The sequence below is a fragment of the Molossus molossus genome, unplaced genomic scaffold (assembly GCF_014108415.1).
Source record: "Molossus molossus isolate mMolMol1 unplaced genomic scaffold, mMolMol1.p scaffold_m16_p_15, whole genome shotgun sequence".
NCBI lineage: Eukaryota > Metazoa > Chordata > Mammalia > Chiroptera > Molossidae > Molossus > Molossus molossus.
In genome coordinates, this window is record NW_023425350.1 from 23,915,021 (window position 1) to 23,939,095 (window position 24,075).

Here is a 24,075-nt window from a genome sequence, read left to right on the forward strand (position 1 = left end):
TTTCTGTAACTTTAAAATTATTTCAAAATAATGAATTAAGAAACAATTTTTAATCTTAGAATAGGTATTAGAAATTTAAATTCACATAATAGAAAATATAGCTAAAAATAGCAGTAGTATTAGTCTACTCTATTGGATTTTCATGTGATTCCTAGAAATATGACACCTTTAAAATTGAAGACAGTCTTTTGCCAAAGCTAACAGCAGGTGGCTACCCAATCTGTTACCTAAATACACAATGAACAGTCATTTGAGCCCTGGCCGGTTCTGCTCAGTGGTTATAGCATCAGTCCATGGACCAAAGAGTCACAGGTCTGATTCTGGTCAAGGGCATGTACCTCAGTTGCGGTTCGGTCCCCGGCCCTGGTCGAGGTCATGCAGGAGGCAGCCAGTCAATGTATCTCTCTCATTCATGTTGGTGTGTGTGTGTGTGTGTGTGTGTGTGTGTGTGTGTCTCTCCCCCACCCTCACCCTCCCACCCTGAAGATAAAAGAATAAAATATTCTTAGGTGAAGATTAAAAAAAAAAGTCATTTGACCATGTGGAGTAAGCTTTGGGTCAGTTATATTCAATTTAAACAATTCTCTACAAAGAGTTCAGTTTAACAATTCAGCCTATGAGATTTTTTGCCTCCAAAGATAACACTCCATTGAGCAATACCCTTTGTAAGGTCTAGCAGGAGAACAACAAAAAAGAAATACTTTAAGTAAAATATCTTGTATATTCTGAAAGAGAAATTTCTGTGAATAGTTTCAACTACTTTGAAATCTAGGAAATACGTAGATAGAAATAAAATAATGGAAGCAGGCAAAAGAAAGTTATTATTTAGCAACTTGTAAGAAAGTTTCTCTACTTGAAGGTGAATCAGACAAGTAAGCAAAATGCAAAGAACACTAGAAATACAATGAAGGCCTACCAGCCATCATTTTAACAATGAATTAAGATAATCCTCCAAATATTCATATTTAGCTTGCAACTTAGAAATGGTTTACCTTTTCACTGGGTTCGCAAGTACCCAAGTACCTGCGCTTCAATTACTTTTGGCTGTATTACAATCAAATCACCATTGAAATCAATGAGAAGAAAGGTAATTTAATCTGATTCTAACAATGAACATCCTTCCTCCTTTTAAATTCTCTATGAAATTCACTTTCACCTTGAAATAGTTTGGCCTGAACTTTAATTTTTTTTTTTTAATCTGCTAAATTCCAGAACAAAACAATATAGTCAAATATGAATAGTTAAAGGATAGTCATAGTAGAAAGGAATAAAAGACTAAATTAAGTTTTATACAACTCTAAAGTAAATTAAACTGATGATTTAGGAAATGCCAGGACATATTATTTTAATTCAAAATAATTATCACTTATTCCAATAATGCAGCCTTTGGTTCACAACATCCTGGGCAGTTTTCTTCAGTAAATGCTTCCAGGATCAGGCAAAAAGTCTTATGACTTCATAGTTACATGTCTTGGGGGAAAAAATAGGATCTTCTCCACCACACTTGATGTCTGATAGTTTGTAGGAAGCATTGAAAATCAATATTTACCACTCAGGACAGACAGTCAAAGCATTAGCTACAATCTCTGAAGGAAATTCCAAAAATGTTCACATCTTTCTCAACTTCATATTCAATTTTTACTTTACTACTATGATTTTCGGTCATATATTTAAATATGATTTTAAATTTACTGAGAGTCTAAAACCTGTATTTATTGACAAAATTTTTCTCTTTTTCCTATTCCATAATCTCAATTTTGACTTATGGGTCTCTTTTACCTCCAAATAGATCAAAGCTCTATTCACTCCTTCTTCCCCAAACAATTCTCACAGGACACCAGAAGAAAACAAAGTACAACAGAGTAAAAGAGAAAATAAAAAAGACCAAAATGAAATGCGGGAAATTTGGGGGAGAAAAAGGGAGAAGGGACACATACACATAAGTGTACACACACACGCACCATAGTAATTATTTTGAAAGCTAGCTCTCAGATTAAAATAATAGTGTATGTGTATATAAGTTTTCTTTACCAACTACAACCTAAACTGTGATTGTTTGGATTAAGCCTAAAGATAGAAAGCAATGATTTAAAAAGCCCTAAACAAAATAATTCTGTAATATTGTCTTCACAATCTGCGACATTATCTCCTAACTTCCTATATCCAATGAGAGACTTCAGATTTGGGATTTTAAGAGGCACAACTTGATCCATACTCTACTCAGTAATGAGCTGTGTCAAATTACATTATTAATATAAAATTAAGTTTATTTACAGAATGATATTATGAGAAATGAAAAATGTTTTATATTCAGAATAAATATTTTCTTCAAACAAAACTGAAAACTAATCATTTGGCATAAAATTAACTAGAATCCTCTTTGGAATAGGTCAAATGCTATTTCAAACAGAATAGTTATAAATGTGCATAAACTTAACCCAAAGTCTTAAAATCAATTGTAAATCATTATATCTTTTTTTTTCCCCTCACCCGAGGACATTTTTCCATTTTTTGTTCAGGTAGAGTAGGAGGGAGAGAGAGGAAGAGAGAAAGAGAGAGAAGCATTGATGTGAAAGGGACACATGGAGTGGATGCCACCTGCACGACCCAACCAGGGCTGGGGACAAACTGCAAACGAGGTGCGTGCCCTTCGTGGGAACCGAACCCGGGACTCTCTAACCACTGAGCCAAACCGGCCAAGGCTCATTATATCTTTTAAGTAACTATGTTCTGTGATTTAGCAGGCAGAAGACTCTATAATGACAAGTATTTTTCATAGTTGACTCTAGTAATTATTATTTTGATGAAGACTAAAGACTATTATACATACTCATATCTAGATTGGATTCTAAAGTGAGAATGCGTTGTTGTGTTTCCATGTTAAAGATGCTTGTATATCCTTTGCTGAATGATGCTACCATAAGGCTCGGGTCACTGCTCACTAGATCCACAGAGGCAGGGATTCCAAATTCTAAAAAAGTCAGAACATATTAGAAGAAAATGGTTATTAGACGGTCTACTTAACAATGTACTTAAAATATAGCAAAACAAACAGCAGCATGATTTCCTTAAGGAGTAAATAAAGCTCAACATTAGGATAAGAATTTGCTCACTGTTATTCAATGGAGATTACTTCTTTTTTTTCTTTTAGTCCTAGCCTATTTCATTACTTTTACCTGTTCAGTACATCTTCTACCTGTTACTCAGCTAATACATATATAGAATGCAAGCCTTTATTAAAAAAATAAATTGAATTGTCCGGCCGGTGTGGCTCAGTGGTTGAGCGTTGACCCATGCACCAAGAGGTCTCTGGTACGATTCCCGGTCAGGGTACATGCCCAAGTTGTGGGCCAAATCCCCAGTGGGGGGCATGCAGAAGGGGGCCAATCGATGTTCTTTCTCATCAATGTTTCTGTCTCCCTCTCCCTTCCTTTCTCTCTAAAAATCAATAAAGAAAAAAAAAATTATGTTTTAAATAAATAAATGGAAAACATGTATGGACTATAAGTTTTACTGCTTCCACCTCACCCTGGGGCTTAGAGTAGCTTCATGGGAATTTCTCATTTTAAAAACTAATCTCTTATTAAAAATTCTAATGTATCAAAAACATAAACTTTAACAGGTAAAACTCCAAATTGTTACTAGTAGTCATGCAAATATCAAATGCAGGCAACTCATCAAAACCTAGACACTATTTATCACAACTCAAGAATAAAGGAGACATTTTTATTTATCATCTAGAATAGGTAAAACTTGGGTTAAAACTTGGAGCTTATTTACAAACATAAAAAAAAAATAGAATGATATGTATATATGAATGTAATCTGATTTTTTCATTTGGTTCAAAACCTAACTAAAGAAAGCTAACAGTTAAAACTGTATATAACTCTCGGCGCTGTTCTCTCCTGCTGTGAGCCTGCCCACCTCTTGCTGTCCTCTCCCTCTCATCCTCTCTTCGCTCCCTCCCTTTCATGGTCACTCTGTCTCTCTCACTATCTCTGCCCCTCTCTATCCTTGATACAAAACAAAACAAAATTTTAAAAAACTGTATATATTATAGAATAAGATATATTAATGGCCAATAAGCACACAAATAAAGTGTTCAAAAGAATTAGCCACCAAAGAAATGCAAATTATATAACAATGAAATACTGCTTACACACCCATCAGGACGGCTGAAATTAAATAAACCAACAACACCAAATGTTAGTAATTAAGGAATTCTCATACAACTTGAATTCTCATACATTGCTGTCAGTGGTGTAACATGGCATAACCACTCTGGGAACAAGTCTGGCAATTTCACATAAGGTTAAACACACAATTCAACTTCTAGGTCTTTACCCACCTATGATAAAAACATATGAATGTTCATAGCAGCTTGTTCAAAATAGTCAATAACTGAAAACAATCCAAATGTCCATTAAGAGGTAAATAAATACATTATGGTTTAGTAAAATACTACTAAACAAAATAAATAAATGACTGATATTTCCTACAACATGGATGAATCACAAGAACATTATAGTGATAGTGAAAAGCCAGACACAAGAGTACACATTGTATGATTTCATTTATATAGTTTTGTAACAGACAAAACTAATCTTTAATGAAAGAAATTCCAACAGTGGGTACCTCTGGGTGGGAATGGGAAGAAGGGATTGACTGAGAAGAACATAAAGAAACTTTAGAGAGGTAAAAGAAATGTTTTATATCTTGATATCAGAAATTATGTATTTATCAAACTCATTAAAATGTATCCTTATAATCTGGTTTTTACTGCATATAAATTATATCTCAAAACTTTTTTTTAAAGATGTGCTCTTTCACCAAATATTATGTTTTTAAAACTTATACATAAGTTGAAAATTCAATATATTTCACTGCTTCAAAAACCCTTCAAATTAAATTTAAACAGTAAGAGTTTGTGAAATAATTTATTTATTTGCATGTTTTTATAATAAAACATAGACAATTTAGAATTGTATAAAAGAGTCAGTAAAATAATTTTAAAACTATGTACCTTGATTATCATTAAATACACTTAGGGCTGGAGCAACCTCAGTGGTGTTCCATAACCGGAGGGTGCCATCTGCTGAGCAGGACAGCAAGCGCTGATGTGCTGCACTGTATGCCAAACCCCAGACTGCATCGGTGTGGCCCAGCAGAGGGCCTCTTAGAACAGAAGGATCTATAGAAAACAGCAAGAATGCAAAATCAGGAAAAGAAAAACAACTTATAAAGGTACTGACATTCCTGAGAAAACAAAAGGACCTGATAACAGGATAAAATATGTTTCCTACTGTCTATTATTCTTTCTGAAATGCTACAATAAAAACAGGCTGGGAAATATGCAAATGTAGAGTTAAAAATTTATAAAATAAAATTACAAAGTACATATTTTTCTTTTTAAAAAAGTAGGTATTTCATTCTCCCCCACCCCAGTTGTCTAGATATTTTAAAGAGCATGTTAACACAAATAAATCATTTGAATTTAACCTACTTCAGAGAAAATCACAACTCATATTCCCTGAGAAAGTGAACAGAGATCCAGCCTTCCTCCGACCTCCTTCAGCACTTTGGATATATACTCCTGTAGGCCACTTATCCTACAGTACCATGAATGACAGTTATTCCTGGGAACAATAGGTCTGACATATGGACATGACTGAGACCTACAGGCACCCCCAAATTCTCAAGTGAATGATTTGCATGTGGGGAAGGGAGAAAGGAGATGGGGGGGGTGGACTTAACACTGTTTCATAATAAAAGGCAAATTGGAAACTTTAATTATTAATCCTACAATGACTCTATGAAGCATCACTTTCAAGATTGCTCACAGATGTTACATTTAAAATGTTACTGTTGCCCTGGCCAGTTTGGTTCAGCGGTTAGAGCGTCGGCCTGCGGTCTGGAGAGACCCAGGTTCGGTTTCCGCTAAGGGCACGTACCTCAGTTGCAGTTTGTCCGCGGCCCTGGTTGGTCGTGCGGGTGGCAGCCACTTGATATGTCCCTTCACGTCGATGTTTCTCTCTCTCTCTCTTTTCCTCTCTCTCCCTCCCACTCTATCTGTACAAAAAATGGAAAAATGTCCTCGGGTGAGGATAAAAAAAAAAAAAAAAAATGTTACTGTTGTTATCTGTCCTATATCCTCTCTCAGCCACACCATAAAGTGTTAATTGAAGACACACTGTGTATTAGGTACTATGCTATATGCTGGGGCCACACAGACGACGGAGACACAATACCATCCTTGTCCTCAAAAGGCAGTGTGATAGCGACAGACACCAGTTCCATGGAGAGTAACTGGGATGAGTGAAACTTCTTAGGGAGAATGACACCTACAGTGTACAAATGCTGGGCGGTCAAAGAATAGTGGAAATTCATTCCTGGCAAAGGCGGAAAAATAGCACTGATATGTGAGGAAGTAAGCAATTCAGTTATTACTGAAGTATGAAGTTTGAGACAGGAAGTGGATGAAATGAAAAGTGGCCAGTTTATGGTGAGGTTTCTACAACATATTAAGGTACTTGGGAATTATTCTAAAAGCAGCAGGGAACCACTGAAGAGTTTCCCAGGGGCAGCCGAGTAAACAGACTCAACAAAATCAAAATGAAGGCAAGGGGACTGTTTCAGTACACTGAGAGTGATGATGAAACCAAAGCAAGGGCAGAGGCAAAAGGGACATTTATTTATTTTTATAAATAAAAAAATATTTAGGAATGACATAAAATGACTAAGTAATTAATAAGGCGTAAACAGTAAAACAGAACAAGGAATCAAGGATACTTGTAGATTTCTAATTTGGGCAATTCTGATAGAGCCACCAACTAATCAATAATATATGGGAGAAGAAACACAACACCTGACAGGACTGACTGACAATGAGACAGCCACTTTCAAATGTTCTAGATTCCCTGGCCTGTTTGGCTCAGCGGTAGAGCATATACCCGCAGACCAATGAGTCATGGGTTCGATTCAGGCAAGGGCGTGTACCTCGGTTGTGGTTTGTCCCCAGCCCTGGTCCAGGTTGTGCGAGAGGCAACCAGGTGATATATCCCTCTCATGTCGATGTTTCTCTCTCTCTAAAAATATCAATAAAAACGTATTTTTAAAAAATGCCAAGAGTGGACAAATTTCAAAGAGGAAAGAATGGTCCACAGTTTCAGAGAGCTAATACATCTGGTAAAACAAGGACTATAAAACACTCTTGGATAAGCACTGAAAATCTTGTTATATTTAAGTGGTATGACTAGAAGACAGAATACAGAGGGATGGTGGTACACAGGGAAAGAACATGGAATTAGCAACTAGTGATTGTGTTTTCTAGACAAATCCGCTAAAGAGATGCAGGTGGTGAAGGAAAGAGAGTCTAAACAGAAGCCAGAGAGAGAAATGAAGCCAGAAAAGGCTTCCCCTTGCCCAGGATGGGGGATACCAGAATTTACTTATATGCTCAGGGGATGGAAAGAGAACAAGAGGCTTAAGAGACCTGGGGTGGGAAGTGGGAAGGATATTGTTCAGCCTCAAAGGAAAAAAGAGAGACTGGGGTCAAGATCAAAAGCGGAAGGATTGGCTTAGGACATGCTTATTAAACAAATGTCGGGAAAAATTTTTTTTTTAGTGAATTCCTTATCTTTACCTAGGTTTGGCCATAAAATTGACCTAACGTGGTAATGAAAATAAAATATGGTTTAATGATGAATATGACCCTTTGTACCATTCTAGAATTTAAGAGGAAACCAAAACAGTCCATTCCTAAACCAGTTTTTACAAGGAAATTTATGGTAATTGCTAGTGATAGATTATAGTAAGGATTTGTGCCTCATGGTACTGTTCTTAAGACTAAAGGGCACTTCTAAATTTTTAAGACCTTTTAAATATTTTGGTGCCATGGACTTTTTGACAAGTCATTAGCCTCTATGCCCTCTAATAAGTGATCAAAAAGATGATGCCAACATGTATTTTCCTTCAAAGTTGTTTATTAGAATGGTGATGAAATATGATTACAGATTAGTAATAACGTATCAAGTACTGTTCAGATGTCTAAAATGAGAAAAACAATTGTTAATCAATCTAGAATCTCCAATCAAAGAGGGGTGGTGGGAACTGTTTGTTCAGGAAGAATACATTTTTTTTTCCCTTTTAGCATTATATATCAAATTGATTCCTAAATATAGGAGTTCTTTTGAACAAAATTAAGATATGACTCTCTTTTACCAATTCATTTTACTATATAAAATGTGTAAAAATAAAACATTTTACTCTTTCATATGTCTGGAGATGCACATACCATAGGAGTCATAGGGATCAATGTTGGGGTTGGTGGTGTTCCAGCCCTGGATCAGTCCATCAGTACCACCACTATAACACTGTTCACCGTTGCTGCTCATTACCACACAGAGCACGGGACCTCTGCGTGATAAAAATCAATTTCTAGTCTCAAAAACAATCTGATAATAGGACTTATTAAAAATAAGAATACTTAATAATTCAAATGGCTTTCTATTTTTCAGCTTTGCATAATGAATAAAAATACTATCAAAGCATTGTTCATTTGTCTTCCTCTGCTAAACCAAAGGTTAATAAACTATGGCCTGTGGGTTAAATCCAGCCAGTGGTCTGCTTTTGAATAGTCTTCAAACTAAGAGTGGGTCTTACATTTTGTAAAGGGTTATAAAACTAAATTAAACACATGACTATACAACAGAAAGTATGTGGCCTGCAAAGTCTACAAATATTTTCTACCTAACCTTAATATAAAAAGTATGTGATCTCTATGCCACAAAGCAAGTGACTATGTCTATTTCTTGAGCTTAACAGGAAAAGCAAATAATATGTGGTCACAATAAGAAGTTATTGGAGCCCTAGCCAGTTCAGTTCAGTGGTTAGGGTGTTGGCCCAAGGACTGAAGGATCTCGGGTCTGATTCCAGTGAAGGGCAGGTACCTGGGTTGCAGGTCCAATTCCTCACCCTAGTCAGGATCATTAGGGAGGCAACCGATTGATGTGTCCCTCTCACACCATTGTTTTCATCTCTGTCTCCCTCCCTCCCTGCCCCCACCTCTATTCTCTCTAAAAAGTCAATGAAAAAATATCCTCAGGTGGGGATTAACAACAACAAAGAATTCTTGGATGTTTTTATGTAGGTTATCTTTAAGGGAAAAAAGATCAAAATTTCTAGTTTCAACATAATTGCCTCAACTTTCTTTTAAGAAAGATATATACATCACTTAAACATTATGCAAATAAAATCTAACTGCAGCAAAAATTACTACTTGGTAGTGATAAAATTATATTTAACATTATCTGTCAGCTTCTTTTACAAGTATTAAAAAAACCTACTAAATACAAAAATACATAGCACAAATATTTAAGTGAAAGAAAATAAAATATCCTAATCAGGCTGATTTATAGTGATGTTGATTTTTTAAAGACATACTTACTTATGAGCCCTGAATGTGTAGATAGGCTCCACATCAAGAGATGTACTCCTAAATCAGAGAGAAAAGACGACTTTTACCACTCTACGTTTCAGCAGTAAACAGTATTACTGAATTACATCATAAATTCTGGATTCAATTTCCAGTTCTGCTATTAATTAACTTGAGGCAAATTATTTAATCTTTTGGAATTTCAAATTTCTTTATGTTTAAAATAAAACAAAAATAGGAATAACACCTGTTCTACAAGTAAAACAGCCTAGGACAGGACTGTGCACACAGAATTTCAATAAATGGTACTTTCTTTAATATCCTGGCATTTCCATGAGGGTTCATATGTCTGTCCTCGATACTTGCAGAAACTATTCAAGTTATCAGTTCATTCATTATTCAAAATACTGACTGGGAGAATACAGTGCCTAAACTGGCCATGATTGTTAATGGAAACTGGATTTAAAGTCAAATACTTATCATTTTCTACAATGTACTATAATTTTTTTTATAAGCATATGATCTCTCTCAAGTCATTTCCAAAGTTTTCAGTTCAAAGGTAAACAGGCCACTGTTATTTACATGTGAAGACATTATTACGAAGCTATCACTAGCAAGAAACTCGTTTCAATATTTTTCGAAACTTTAGTCTAGAATTTATGATAAGACATTCACATTCTCTAATGTGATGTCCATTGTGAACAAAGAACCAGAAAGAAAAAAATGCACAACTTATAACCAGGAAGTAATTTTTCTCTGCTGAAGATACCTGATCCAAGTAAGGATTCACATGGTTTTAGCAAGATCTGGTGGAACTAACTGATAAAGATGGACAAATTAAGTATTTATCTAATCTATGTATGACTCACAGCAGGAATGTCACTGATCTCTTTCAAACTGGGCAACAGATATCCTCTACCAATAATAAAACTTCTGTAATCTCCTCCCTTTGAAATTCATTTCTACTCTTCTCATAACAGGAATTCTTGACACTATAGAAGGGCCCTTGCTGGTAGATGCTGGGTTCTGGACCATGTGACCCAAGGAAGAAAGGAGAGGAGGTCCAATGAAAACCCCAACAAGTGGGATCAGGACTACTTAGTGACTGATGACAGGATTTACACCAACTCATGTCTGTCCATGCCGAAGAGAAAAATCGAGGGGGCCAAGGCCAAGACTAGCAACAACACTGCCTTTCAGTCTAGACATCTTCATAGGCATGAAAAGTACCCAAAGGGTCAGGGCAAAAAGACAGAACCAAAGAGAGGTCCATCACCCCTCCCAATCAGACTTAGGTCCTTCCACTCCATAAATCCAAAGCTTGTAAACAATGGGACAGGGTTAGGGTGGGAGTTGGTAATTAAACATGCCTATAACTGTTTACAGCAACAATATAAACTTTCAGTACATTTAAAGGGTTCCCCAAACATGACAAACATTTAAAACACTGTATAAGGATTATAATCAGGATTCACAAATCCTGGGATACCAGATCGTACCATTTCTCCCTAAATGTCAGTTGTCTAACCTAATATTAGATTGTGAGTATAAAGGGGAAAACACTCTAAATTATATGACATGGTGAAGAAGAAAGAACTAGAGGGAATATATGGGGAATTTAATAGTAAATAATAAAGTATTTTCTGCTGAAAATCTGTTAATTAAAACATTCAAATAAAGTTAAAGTAGAATATTCTCACTTTTTGGCTGGGGCTGTTTTCTGTAAATTCCACATTTTTAATGTGTGATCCTCTGATGCTGTTATCAAAACAGGCTCAATGGGGTGGAAAGCAAGGGCTCGAATGCCATCAAAGTGACTCCTTAATGTAAACTTAGGGTTCCATGTCTTCCTCAATGCATCTTTATTGTTTGCTATCTATTAAAGAAACAAAAGAAAAATTTCTATACATTTAGTGCAGGATAGGGGGGAATAACTATATTTCAACATTAATTCTTGCTGAGTTGTCATTAAACAATCACATTTTGCAACTTTCAAAACAATATAATTTTTAAATGTAAATAACCAAATAAATAGGGAAAATTAGCAATATGCCAACAGTGATTTTATGGGAAGAAACATGAATTCTATAATAAGAAAACAGGTAACAATTCAGTACAGAAAAAGGATGAAATAATTTAATAAAATAAAATAAATCTTCACTAGGATGATTAAAAAGAACAAGTTAATTTCAACCTAAATAATAGTACAGAAACTAATTTTGAGTATGAGTTGAAAAACTGTTATCTATAAAAACGTTAACGTTATAGAATATTATCATATTTTTGAGATTTTTCAATACTGTCTAACAAGAACTAAATTTTTTCATCAAATTGGTAACAAAGTTTATAATCTGGAAACATAAAATGTTAAAATTAGAAGAGATAATCAGATGTTACAAAAAATAGATTACACTGGTAAAAAGAACACATCATTATGTTGTTTTTCTCCACAAAACTCCATTTCAAAAACTGAAAATAAAAAAGCACATATTTTTTCATTTCAAGTAATAGGAAAGCTAACGAGGTTGGTGGTGATTTTACACTAGCACCATGTGTGAACTCTTCACACTCCAAGGCTAACAATCATGCTAGTTTTAAACAAGAGTGGGTCAAGTACTGGTGACACACTGGAGAAACAGTACCATGACTACAATGACAAAACCCAACAAGATACTAACAACAGCTGCCGTTTAATTATTCATTAAACTGAATATTATTCAAAAGACTTAACATGCATTAACTCAATCCTCCCAACAACTCTATGAAATAGGAATTTACATTATCCCTACTTTACAGACAAGACATGTAAGGAAAAGAGAATTTAAGTGACTTGCCCTCTGTAAGTGGAGTCAGGATTTAAACCCAAGCAGACTATCTTCAGAGACTGCTACATTCTTTTTTTTTTTCACCGAAGGATATTTTAATTGATTTTTGTTTTAGAAAGAGGAAGGGAGACAGAGAAGCATTGATGTGAGAGAGAAAAACACAGATCAGTTGCTTCCCATACACACCCCGATGGGGGATCAAACCCACAACCTTTTTTAGTTGACACTTCAACCAACTGAGCAATCCGGTCAGGGCCAGAGACTACACTCTTTGTTTTAATCCTCACCCAAGGATATTTTTCCATTTTTGTTCAGATAGAGGGAGAGGGAAAGAGAGGGAGAGGGAGAGAGAAAGAAACATCAGTGTGAGAAAGACACATCGACTAGTTGCCTCCTGCATGACCCCAACCAGGGCCGGGGACAAACCGCAACTGAGGTACGTGCCCTTGGCCCAAATTGGACCTGCGACTCATTGGTCTGCAGGCTGACACTCTAACTGCTGAGCCAAACCGGCCAGGACCAGAGACTACACTCTTAACATAAGCTATAATTTAGAACTCAGAATTTTTAAAACCTGGAGAAAAATTTGGGTGGGGTATGTCACAATTGGGGCAATAAGGGAAATAAAACATATTATGCAATATATTATTATTTATTTGAAGACAAATGGCTGAGAACTTTACAATGCTGATGAAAACATATTAAGTCAAGAAGACCTAAGAAGGTTAATAAAAAGAAGGTTAATAATTAACCTTCAAGAACGTTAATGAAAAGAAAAGTAAACCTTGGCTGATAATCAGGACATGGGGAAATATCAGTCAGAGGGAAAAAAAAATCATACTACGATTGAATGACCAATAGAAATGACAGTTGACTTTATTTTCTTTTATTTATTTGAAAATATATTTTTATTGATTTTTTTAAGAGAGAGATAAACATCAATGTGAGAAACATTGATTGGCTGCCTCCTGCACACCTGACTAGGAATCAAACCTGCAACCCTGGCACATGCCCTGATTGGGAATCGTACCAGGACCTCTCAGTCCATGGGACAATGCTCAATCCACTAAGCTACACTGGCCAGGCAATAACAGATGACTTCCACAAAAAACAACAACATGAAAGGACAGTGAAATAAGATATTTAGAGTGCTTTAAAAAAAACCTTGCCTACTGGAATTCAATACCAGAGGTAAGTTAATCCACTCAGGTGAAATAAAACTTAAGAAAACCAGAAACAGAGAAGTGGGTGGGCATCAGCAGATAGATCTTCACTAAAGGGAAATATAAAGTGTTCTAAGAGTATACGGAAAGTACTCCCAGGTGGACAGCCAGACATGCAGAGAGAATGGAAAAAAAGCAAAATGGACAGTGTGAATAATCAAATATAGAGGTATCTTGTTAGTATCTTGTGAGAGACAAATGTATAGAGAATTAAAATATATAACAAGAATAACATATACATAAGGTGGAAGTTTTTAAAATACTGTTAAAAGTTTTCAAAAGGTATGTGCATGTAAAATTTTAATCCAGATGTGTGTGGTAACCTCTAAGGTAATGACTAAAAGAGTAATGAAAGGGCCCAGCTGGGTGGCTCATGCCCCGGTTGTAGGCTCAATCCCCAGTAGGCGCTATCCAGGAGGCAGCCAATTGATGTTTCTTTCTCATCTATGTTTCTCTCTCTCTCTCTCCTCTTCCTTCCTCTCTCTGAAATGAATAAAAACATATTTAAAAAAAAGAAACGAAAGAGTATATAAACTCCAAGTAATGGGGGAGTGAATAATAAAAAAATAATCCCAACATAAGCAAAAATAGGAGAAAAAGAAACACAAAACAGGTGGCACAAATAGATGGCATGCTTAAATCCAAAGATATCAGTCACTACTTTTAAAAAAATGGACTAAGGACACAAAAACACTGGATAACAAACTGTATCACAAATAGAAAAAATGGAGTGCAAGGAGTCCATTTACATCAGGTTATTATGGTAGTTCCAGGTGAAGAAAAAATAGACCAAGATGGGAAGTAAAAAGAAACATATGAATTTCAGCTATTTTGGAGGTAGAAACCTAAACACTTACTAGTGGACTTAGCACAGACAGTGAGAGTTTTAGATTTGCAGGAAGAGGAGTGAGTGTTGAGGGGTTCCTCCTTGGAGTACTTTCTTTCTTATCATAGCCATGGTTAGTTTAAGCATCTGGCCCACATCCCCCACACAGCAGAGGCAACGCAACACTGTATTCTCCAACAAACATAATGAAGTAGCAAAGTGAGAGGATTTTAATGAAGCAGTAAGATAGGTTGTAAATAGTTTATGAAATAAGCAGCTGTTTTTCTGACAATTTATTATGATGAACAATTACAAATTCAGTTATAAAACAACTGTGTTTGGGATTCATGAAGGTATGAAGATTTCAGTTTTGGTCCAAATCACTGATGGGCCAGCCTTAATACCTGCAGAGGACCCTGTACATATCTCTGTCTTAACAAGGGTTAAAATCACTTCTCAGGAGAATACTGATGCACTAAAGAAGCCAGACAAATGATACCATCAGGCAGGCAAGAATTGCAGTTAATCACTGATGTCCTAAAACATAAAACTCAAACTTAATAATGGAAAAGGGAATTCCTTCCTTTATTTAAAACCAGTAAACAAGCTACACTAACTTATAGATTGGGGTAAAGCCCATAATTTTAATCTCTATATGATGTGAAAAATATTGTTTACATTTATAATATATCCATGAATGAAATTCTACACTTATGAAGTTTTGCTTCTTTATTGCCATTTTTTCTATAAAATTAACATTTTACTTTCAAAAATGAGTAAAAACAACAAAAATAAAATGACCACTCACGTCATAGGTCAGTGACTCTGCTTCATTGGCCACAGTAAGGCCTGCCAGTTCTCCAAGCCCCAGTGCACTTTCAAGGGCTTCATCTGTTCCCATGATGAAGGACTTCCCAGAAGAGGGAGGAAATGTCAGTGCTTCCACTGAAAGAAGACGGAAGAGACATAAGAACACCTCCAGTCAACAATTAGTCTCATAAAGGCATGTCAACATTTGATTATTTTTAAATGCTTTTAAACACAATTCAATGAGCAGAAAATCCTGAAGAATTGGTTGCTTTTTCCGTATCTTAACCACAGCTAAAGGTATCGTCTAATTAGAAAAGTAAAACATGAAACAAATCCAACAGTTATTGTCCTTTTTTTCCACGACACACAAAAATAATGTCTCAAGGAGAGTTGGTTTTCCTCATTTGATAGTTTTTGCTAATTACCTAAATTATTTCTATCAATTATCAAACATATAAAACAAGTGATTCTGAATATTGCTCATCTCATTCAAATAAAATTGTTTATTCTATAACCTGGAGGAATACAGAAAATTTCAAATGAGAGTGTTTACAATTGTGAAATGTGCCAAAACTGCTTTGTGGTGACAAAATCAGGATTACCTCTGGAGAGGAGAAAAGGAATGCATGATTAGAAGGTAGCACTAGGGGACTTCCGGTCAAGATGGCGGCGTAGGTAAACACGGTACGGCGTCCTCCCACAACCACATCCAAGTTACAACAAAACTACAGAACAACCACCATTCGAAACCGCCTGAAATCAAGCTGAATGGAAGTCCTACAACTACGGAATTAAAGAAGCTGCATCGAGACTGGTAGGAGGGGCAGCGGCGCTAAGGGCTGGTCCCACACCCACGTGTGGCGGATAAAATCAGGAGGACACCTCGGCTGGGAAGGTCCTTCCTGAGGACTGAGGGGTCCCCGTCCCACACCAGATGCCCTGCTCAGGGTTCCAGTGCCAGGAAGAGAATCCCCATAAATTCTGGCTGGAAAAACCAGCAGGAACTGAGTCTCAGGGAGGCTGAGGCGGCTGGAGCCCCAGGCAGCTCCTTAAAGGGCCCGCGCACGGACTTATCGGACTCTCTCCCTCTAAGCTCGGAGGGGAGGCAGCTAGAGGGGAACCAGAGACATATAAGGAAGAGCTGTTTGGCACTGGAGCGAGGGCTGGAGAGGGGGCTTTCTCCGGGACAAACGTGCTGTCAGAGGCCTTTGTTCCTTTGGTGAGCCCTTCCCTGGGGCGGCAGACAGTCGCCATATCTGGGACTCCAGCAACCTGGCTCACACTGGTAGCCCCGCCCTGCTGACTCCCTGAGGCCCCGCCCCACCCCACCCAACTTTCAGGCCCACCCAACTTTCAGGCCCACCCAAGCTGTTGCCACTTGCTTAACCATAGGATTGGCCTGACTTGGATCCTGCGTCAGGTTTTCCTAAATTTTTTCAAACGAGCAGCATCTGGTCTCAGCTAGCCCCATACCTCTCATTAAGTAATACACAGAAACAAACACAGGGAGGCAGCCAAAATGAGGAGACAAAGAAACAGGTCCCAAATGAAAGAACAGAACAAAACCCCAAGAAAAGAACTAAGCGAAATGGAGATAAGCAACCTAACAGATGCTGAGTTCAAAATACTGCTTATAAGGATGCTCAATGAACTCAGTGAGGGCCTCAAGAGCATAAAAAAGGACCAGTCAGAAATGATCGATGCACAGTTAGAAACGAAGGAGGCTTTAACTGAAAGAAAGAATAATTTACACAGCTTCAATAATAGAGTACGTAAATCCAAGGAGCAAACCATCGATTTGGAATATAAGGAAGCAAAAAACGCCCAATCAGAACAGCAAAAAGAAAAAATAATCCAAAAAAATGAGTATAGTGTAAGGAGCCTCTGGGACAACCTCAAGAGTGCCAACATTCGCATCTTGGGGGTGCCGGAAGGAGAAGAGAGAGAACAAGAAATCGAAAACCTGTTTGAAACAATAATGACAGAAAACTTTCCTAACTTGGTGAAGGAAACAGACATATAAGTCCAGGAAGCACAGAGAGTCCCAAGCAAGATGAACCCCAGGAGGCCCACACCAAGACACATCATCATCAAAATGCAAAAGGTTCAAGACAAAGAGAGAATCTTAAAAGCAGCAAGAGAAAGGCAGCTAGTTACCTACAAGGGAGTTCCCATAAGGCTATCAGCTGATTTCTCAAAAGAAACTTTGCAGGCCAGAAGGGAGTGGCAAGAAATATTCAGAGTGATGGAAAGCAAGAACCTACAACCAAGATTACTCTATCCTGCAAAGCTGTCATTTAGAATCGATGGCCATATAAAGACTTCCCCCCCACCCCAAAAAAAAGACTTTCCCAGACAAGAAAAAGTTAAAGGAGTTCATCACCACCAAACCGTTATTATAAGAAATGATGAAGGATCTTTTTGAAGAAAAACATAATATATATATGAACAAACAAAATGGCAATGAATACATATTTATCAACAATGGAATCTACAAACAAAATGAACAGATAGAACAGAAACATTCTCATAGATACAGAGAACATTTTGTTGGTTGCCACATGGGAGGGGGTTTGGGGGAATGGGTGAAAAAGGTGAAGGGATTAAGAAGTACTAATTGGTTGCTAAACTGACAAACCTCAAAGGGAAACGGGCTGGGGGGAGGTGGGAAGAAATAAACCAAAGAACTTATATGCATAACCAATGGACACAGACAACAGTGTGGGAAAAGGCGGGAGGGAGGCGGGAGTGAAGAGGAGGGAGTCAATGGGGGAAAAAATGTGGAACATCTATAATACATTCTACATTCAACAATAAAGATTTAAAAAAATTTTTAAAATTAAAAAAAAGAAGGTAGCACTAGCAGGACCTGTACAGACCTGATCATATTCTGCTCCTTGACCTAGAGGCAGTGGTGGCATGGTTGGATTCATTTTGTAATAATTCACTGAGTTATACTTTCATGACTTCAGCAGTTTTCAGTAGGTATGTTATATTTCATTTAAGAATGTTTATTTTCGCCCTGGCCAGTTTTGCTCAGTGGTTAGAGCGTCAGCCTGCGGTCCAGAGAGACTCAGGTTCGGTTCCCGCTAAGGGCACGTACTTCGGTTGTAGTTTGTCCCCAGCTCTGGTTGGTCGTGCGGGTGGCAGCCACTCGATGTGTCCCTTCACATCGATGTTTCTCTCTCTCTCTCCTTCCTCTCTCTCCCTCCCACTCTATCTGTACAAAAAATGGAAAAATATCCTCGGGTGAGGATAAAAAAATAAAATAAAATAAAGAATGTTTATTTTCAACAAAAATTTTTAAAGTGCCCAAAATTTTTAAACTAAATTTTCTTTAGTTTCAAACTGCTTCAAGATGCCAGATTTATTTTGTGATAAATATAAATATCCTTACTTTATAAACTGGAAAAACCAATCCAATCCCTTCAGTCCCCATCACAGAAGAACAGTTAAAAGTAAAATGCCAGTCCGGCTGGTGTGGCTCAGTGGCTGAGCATCTACCCATGCACCAAGAGATCGCAGGTTCAATTCATGGTCAGGACACATGCCCAAATCCCCAGTGGGGGGCATGCAAGAGGTGGCCAATCAATGATCTCTCTCATCATCAATGTTTCTATCTCTCTCTCCTTCTCCCTTCCTCTCTCTCTAAAACCAATAAAGAAAAAAAAAAAGTTTAATATAATGCCAAATTTATTATATAAAATAAAGATTTTACTTAACTTGGTCATAAAATATCACTTTTTATAAATGCGAATTATTCTGACAAACAGTCAGAGATGGTCTTTCAGTAGTTTTCTTATTAGTATATATAGAAAGCTGAATTTATGAGGTGTTTTTCAGCTATACATTCATTCCTGTAATTTTTTATTTAATCATATATATTAGTCAGAAAATGCCTGGTTGGTATGGCTCAGTGGATTAAGCATTGTCCCATGGACTGAGAGGTCTTCGTTTGATTCCTGGTCAAGGCACATGCCAGGGTTGCAGGCTCGATCCCCAGTGGGGGGCATGCAAGAGGCAGCTGATCGATGGTTCTCTCTCACATCAATGTTTCTCTCCCTCTCTCTCTCTGCCTTCCCCTCTCTCTAAAAAAGGAAAAAAAAAAATCAATAAAAACATATTTAAAAAAAGAAATGAGCCCTGGCCGGTTTGGCTCAGCGGTTAGAGAGTCGGCCTGTAGTCCAGAGAGATCTGGGTTCAGTTCCCGCTAAGGGCATGTACCTTGGTTGCAGTTTGTCCCCAGCCCTGACTGGGTCATGCGGGTGGCAGCCACTCGATGTGTCACTTTCATGTCGATGTTTCTCTCTCTCTCTCTTCCTCCCGCTCTATCTGAACAAAATATGAAAAAATGTCCTCGGGTGAGGATAAAAGAGAAAAAAAAAATGAAAGAATAGTTATGTGCTTTTTAAAATAGTAGTGGCATCATATGCATATATGTACAACCAATGGACACAGACAACAGTGCAGTGAAGTAAGGGGATGGGGCGGGATAGGAGTGTCAATGGAGGAAGAAAAGGAGGAACACCTGTAATATTTTCAGCAGTAAACATAAATTAAAAAAGAAACTCTACTGAAAATCCTTATGAGAACAAAGTAGAGTACAAATTAAGACATTTTCAAACCACCATACAATAAAGCAGCAATAATTAAACTGAGTTTTACCGAAACATACCATATATCCTCTGAAGGAATTCAAAGAACTCTGAACATTTACTAATGATAAGGGGATTGTTTAAATTAGGAAAGCAGGTTTTGCACAGCTGGTGTGGCTCAGTACCTGAGTGTCGACCCATGCATTGAGAGGTCACCAGTTCGATTCCAGGTCAGGGCGCATGCCCAGATTGTGGGTCCAATCCCCAGTGGGGGGCATGCAGGAGACAGCCAATCGTGTTCTCTCTCATCGATGTTTCTCTCTCTCTCTCTCTCCCCCTCCCTCTCCCTTCCTCTCTCTTTAAAATCAAATAAGAAAAAAATTTTTTTTAGGAAAACAGCAAAGTCGTTTTCATGCCAAAATTTCAACCAAATGATTTATGTAAGACTATGAGACTAGGTCTTCAGCCAAATGTTTTATTTTCATTTCTAATATATTCAGATAACTTTATTCAGGTATTAAACAAAAATTACTCTTCAAAAAATGACTAAGATTTGTGGACTCTAACAATATACACCATCTGGGCTAATTTAGCTAATGCTCTAGAAATGGCCAAAGTAAAGCCTGAAAACACAGCAGTGGCTAAGCCAGCAGTCTTGAGGCCTGAAGAAAGAGAAAGCAGCAATAGGCCTACCCTTATCTGATGGCTAGTATTCCTTAGAACTTAAGTCTACAGTGCCTCTTAATGTGGCACTGCCTCCTAAATTAACAAAATAAAAATAAAGTAATAAATGTATATAGCACATGCAGGCTATGGAAGTTTTATATGAAACTACCAAGATATTCAAAACTAGAATTTAGAGTTGGTTTTAAAGTTTATCCACCCCTTTTTAAGTCTTAAAGATTGACATTGGAATCAAACCCCACTGAATGCAAGAAAACCTACATTTGGGGAATTACATGTAGATCAAATATTGGTAAAACACAATTCTTTTTTTAGAGAGCCCTTTCTAATAAAAATTTAGATATATATATCCAAGTGCTTTTTGTGCTCTGGAGTGTCTTAAATACTTGCCTTCATCTGCCCTATTTATTTCATGTTCAGGAAGCCTGGAGCTGCTAGGTCTGGAAGGTGAACCCACAGATGGTTGCAATGAGGGAAGTTCATCAACATCTCTCAAATTAGCAAGCATATCTTGTAGTTTTGACCTATTGGGCCCTAGCCCAAAAAAGGGAGGGAGAACAAAAGAGAGGAAATAGAATTATCCAACTGCATTAAAATGGTGCCATAAATTTTATTCACAACTGCCAACATTCACCTTTAAAACTACCCTACTATATTAAAAATTATTTTCCACATTATTTTAAAAGTTTATTTCTTAAAAAGACTTATATTCTACACATATTTTAAATATTAAGTTAATGTAATATCACTATTTGTATGGAAAAAATGCTCATGTGCAATTTCAACCCTTAAAAATAACATTCTATAATTCTTGCATATTGCTCTAAATTCAGATAGACAGCGCAGACTGTGAAACTACTGCTGTGTACCAAATTAAACAATAATATCACTTTTTATTTGTTTAAATTAAGTTGCATTCATTGCCTTACATCCTGAAGCTATGGTACCCAAGGTGAAGTCTCATGCCCTGCTGATTACTTACCTGAAACTTGATTCTTCATTCTCCCACATCCCTGTTTTGACTGTTTTATATAGGATAGAGGCTGAAACAGATCTTCGGTAGTTTTTCCTGTTATAAGTTTAATTAAGAATGGGAAATCTTACCCATAGTCCGTTATGTTTCTTTTTCCCTATACCAGCATAAGCAATTTTAACTAATACCTAGAAATATATTTCAAGACATTATGACTGCAGTACACAATTTGACTGGAAATATTTCCACTAGACCATATTAAAAGAATTCAAACTTTTCCAATGAGTAAATAGTTCAATTAATAAAATATTTCTTTAATCAATTCAAAGCTTTGCTTCAGTTGTTTTTATTATCTTGACTTGTTCCCAGACTACCATTTACCCAGATAACATGAACAGACACAATGTGCTAAACCTCAGTCTATAGTCTCTCTAGCTTCAGTAAAAGATTAAATAAAATTTCTTCCCACAGAGAGTCGTTTTCCTCATACTAAAACACTTTGTGATTTATGCCTGAATACTGATCATGATCCCCACATTCAGGAAATTGAATAACTTCTATTAATAGGAATACTGTTCCAGTCAAATGGTGCAGTTTTAGACCATAAGTGCTAAATTTCAACTACAGTGATGCCTTGATATTTGACAAGAACTGACTAATCGATATAATAGAAGATGGGTTCTATATAAGTCCTGATACCGTTCCAATTTAAAGATCTTTTACATTTAAAGACATTCATTGGTGTAGCATATTGACTTAAAGAAATATATCAATTTTAAGCCAGTCTAAAAATTAAAATATTCTCCTTGTTTCTCATATATGATATACAAAATTTCAGTTTAACGGGTTTTGTCATAGTTCTGAAAAGCCATAACAAATAATGCCTCACTACTGTTTGTTAAGGTTAATTTTTTATCAGTTTATTTGGATAAAAGGTACAAAATAATCTTATGTTTTAATGCTTATATTATGTAATTTATACTGAAATGGCATCATCTGTCAGTTATGTAGTAGGTGGTACAATGATAACATCAATAATGGCCACTGACTTTTATTCATTCAAGCTAAATACTTTTAAATTCTAAAATATTTTAAATAAAGATTTAAATCGTTGTCCAATAACTACCAAGTTATAAAAGAATGCCCCTAACAGGAGTGACTGGTCTTTGATAAGCTTTAGCATCACTATTAAAAGAAACAATATATCCTTCCAGTCTTTTCCCACCTTTAAATACATGATTCACTAAACTGGATTTTAATCTCACTTTACATTACTTTAATATCCCAAAAGATAAAATTCCCACTGCCATAAAAGGGAGACCCATGTTCATACTGCCAATAAATGGAAGCACAAGGAGACAGTTAACCTTGCTCTCCTAAAAAAGTGTTTAAAGGTTTTCAGGATGTTTGAAAGCTTTTGTATTCCATTTTACATGCTTAACTAGATCTATTGCTAAACTTTATTATTACTTTGCATAATGAATTATATATATGATTCACAGGGCTAGAAATTTCATTTTAGCTTCCGTTTTTAATGTGGCATACATTTTATTAAAAATAAAAAAAGCTAATTGGTAATATTATAAATGAAATTGGCCAAACATTTTAAATTAATAAATACTTTTAGAAATAGTGTATCTGTGCCCTGTATAGCATATAGTGGTGAAAGCAAATGAACTGTGTGTTATGAACACATTCAGGGGTAGAAATTAACATATTCAGGGGTAGAAATTAACTTTCTTTCTGTCTCTAAATTCTAAAATTATAAGCAATCATTTTGGTGGATTGCCAGAGGGTCATACTAGATGAGATTTAAAATTGTCAACAGTGAAAAATCATATGGCAATTAAGCATATATATGTTTTTAAAAATCAAAGTATTACTATGTTTGAATACATACTCCCACACTCTCATGAGGCTCTGGATTTATTATTGGAATATATTATGATTCCATAATAATATTCATAGTTTTGTTTTATTTTGTTGTTTTTAAGTTCATAATTAAATAGCTAACCATTTAATTTCAACCCCTGAGAGCAGGTGAAAGGAAAGAGGTCAGGAGTAGAAAAGAAAAAGAGTAAGTGGTTTAGGAAAACATTGAAAAAAAAAATGGGGAATATGAAAGAGGCAAGATTTATGAATTACAGATACAATGTTTTCCACTTACTCTTCACCCCCTTTTTCCCCTTTCTCTCCTTTTTGTATTGTTCCTTGAGTTTGGTAATTACTCCCTGGTCCACATTCCAAGCTTCAGGCATGAAACACTGGTCTTCCTTTTCTAAATAGAGTGAAACAAATGAAACAGCCTTTTTCAATGAAATATTAAACACTGTAAGTCAATTCACTGTTATGTCAATGGATGACATAACCATTTTTTCCTTAGTATCAATAATTTTAAAAAGACATTTCATATATGTCACACAAAACACAGTATCTAAGAAACAGTGACCAATTCAATTTCCCAGTTAATATTGAATTTATCTTGGAAGAGATGCAGGAAAAAAAAACACAACAACACCTGGAAGATGTGAATGACTTTTAGTAAATTAGGCCCCAAAACTCTATAATCAAGAACCCCTCATTTTCATCCCATTTTCTGAATTTAATCAGGATTGAATCACAAAATGTTTCAAATTTGCATAATGGGAGATTATTATTATTAATAAATCATACAAAATGATTTTTTCATTTAAAGATCATTGATCT

The 24,075-nt window shown here is 36.3% G+C and overlaps 1 protein-coding gene across 4 annotated transcripts in view; it reads right to left on the bottom strand.

Moving 5' to 3' along the window:
• Positions 1–24,075, bottom strand: part of STRN (striatin) — an 88,507-nt gene that overhangs the window by 7,235 nt on the left and 57,197 nt on the right. For 3 of the 4 annotated variants that reach the window (XM_036262405.1, XM_036262407.1, XM_036262408.1), the window contains exons 8-16: positions 23,537–23,647; positions 21,379–21,465; positions 20,787–20,930; positions 15,116–15,252; positions 11,134–11,309; positions 9,446–9,493; positions 8,294–8,415; positions 5,024–5,191; positions 2,831–2,971 (exon numbers count right to left, since the gene is read on the bottom strand). In XM_036262405.1, the coding sequence (XP_036118298.1) occupies positions 2,831–2,971; positions 5,024–5,191; positions 8,294–8,415; positions 9,446–9,493; positions 11,134–11,309; positions 15,116–15,252; positions 20,787–20,930; positions 21,379–21,465; positions 23,537–23,647 (1,134 nt within the window). The remainder of the gene's footprint in view (positions 1–2,830; positions 2,972–5,023; positions 5,192–8,293; positions 8,416–9,445; positions 9,494–11,133; positions 11,310–15,115; positions 15,253–20,786; positions 20,931–21,378; positions 21,466–23,536; positions 23,648–24,075) is intronic. The other variant, XM_036262406.1, reaches the window with a different exon arrangement.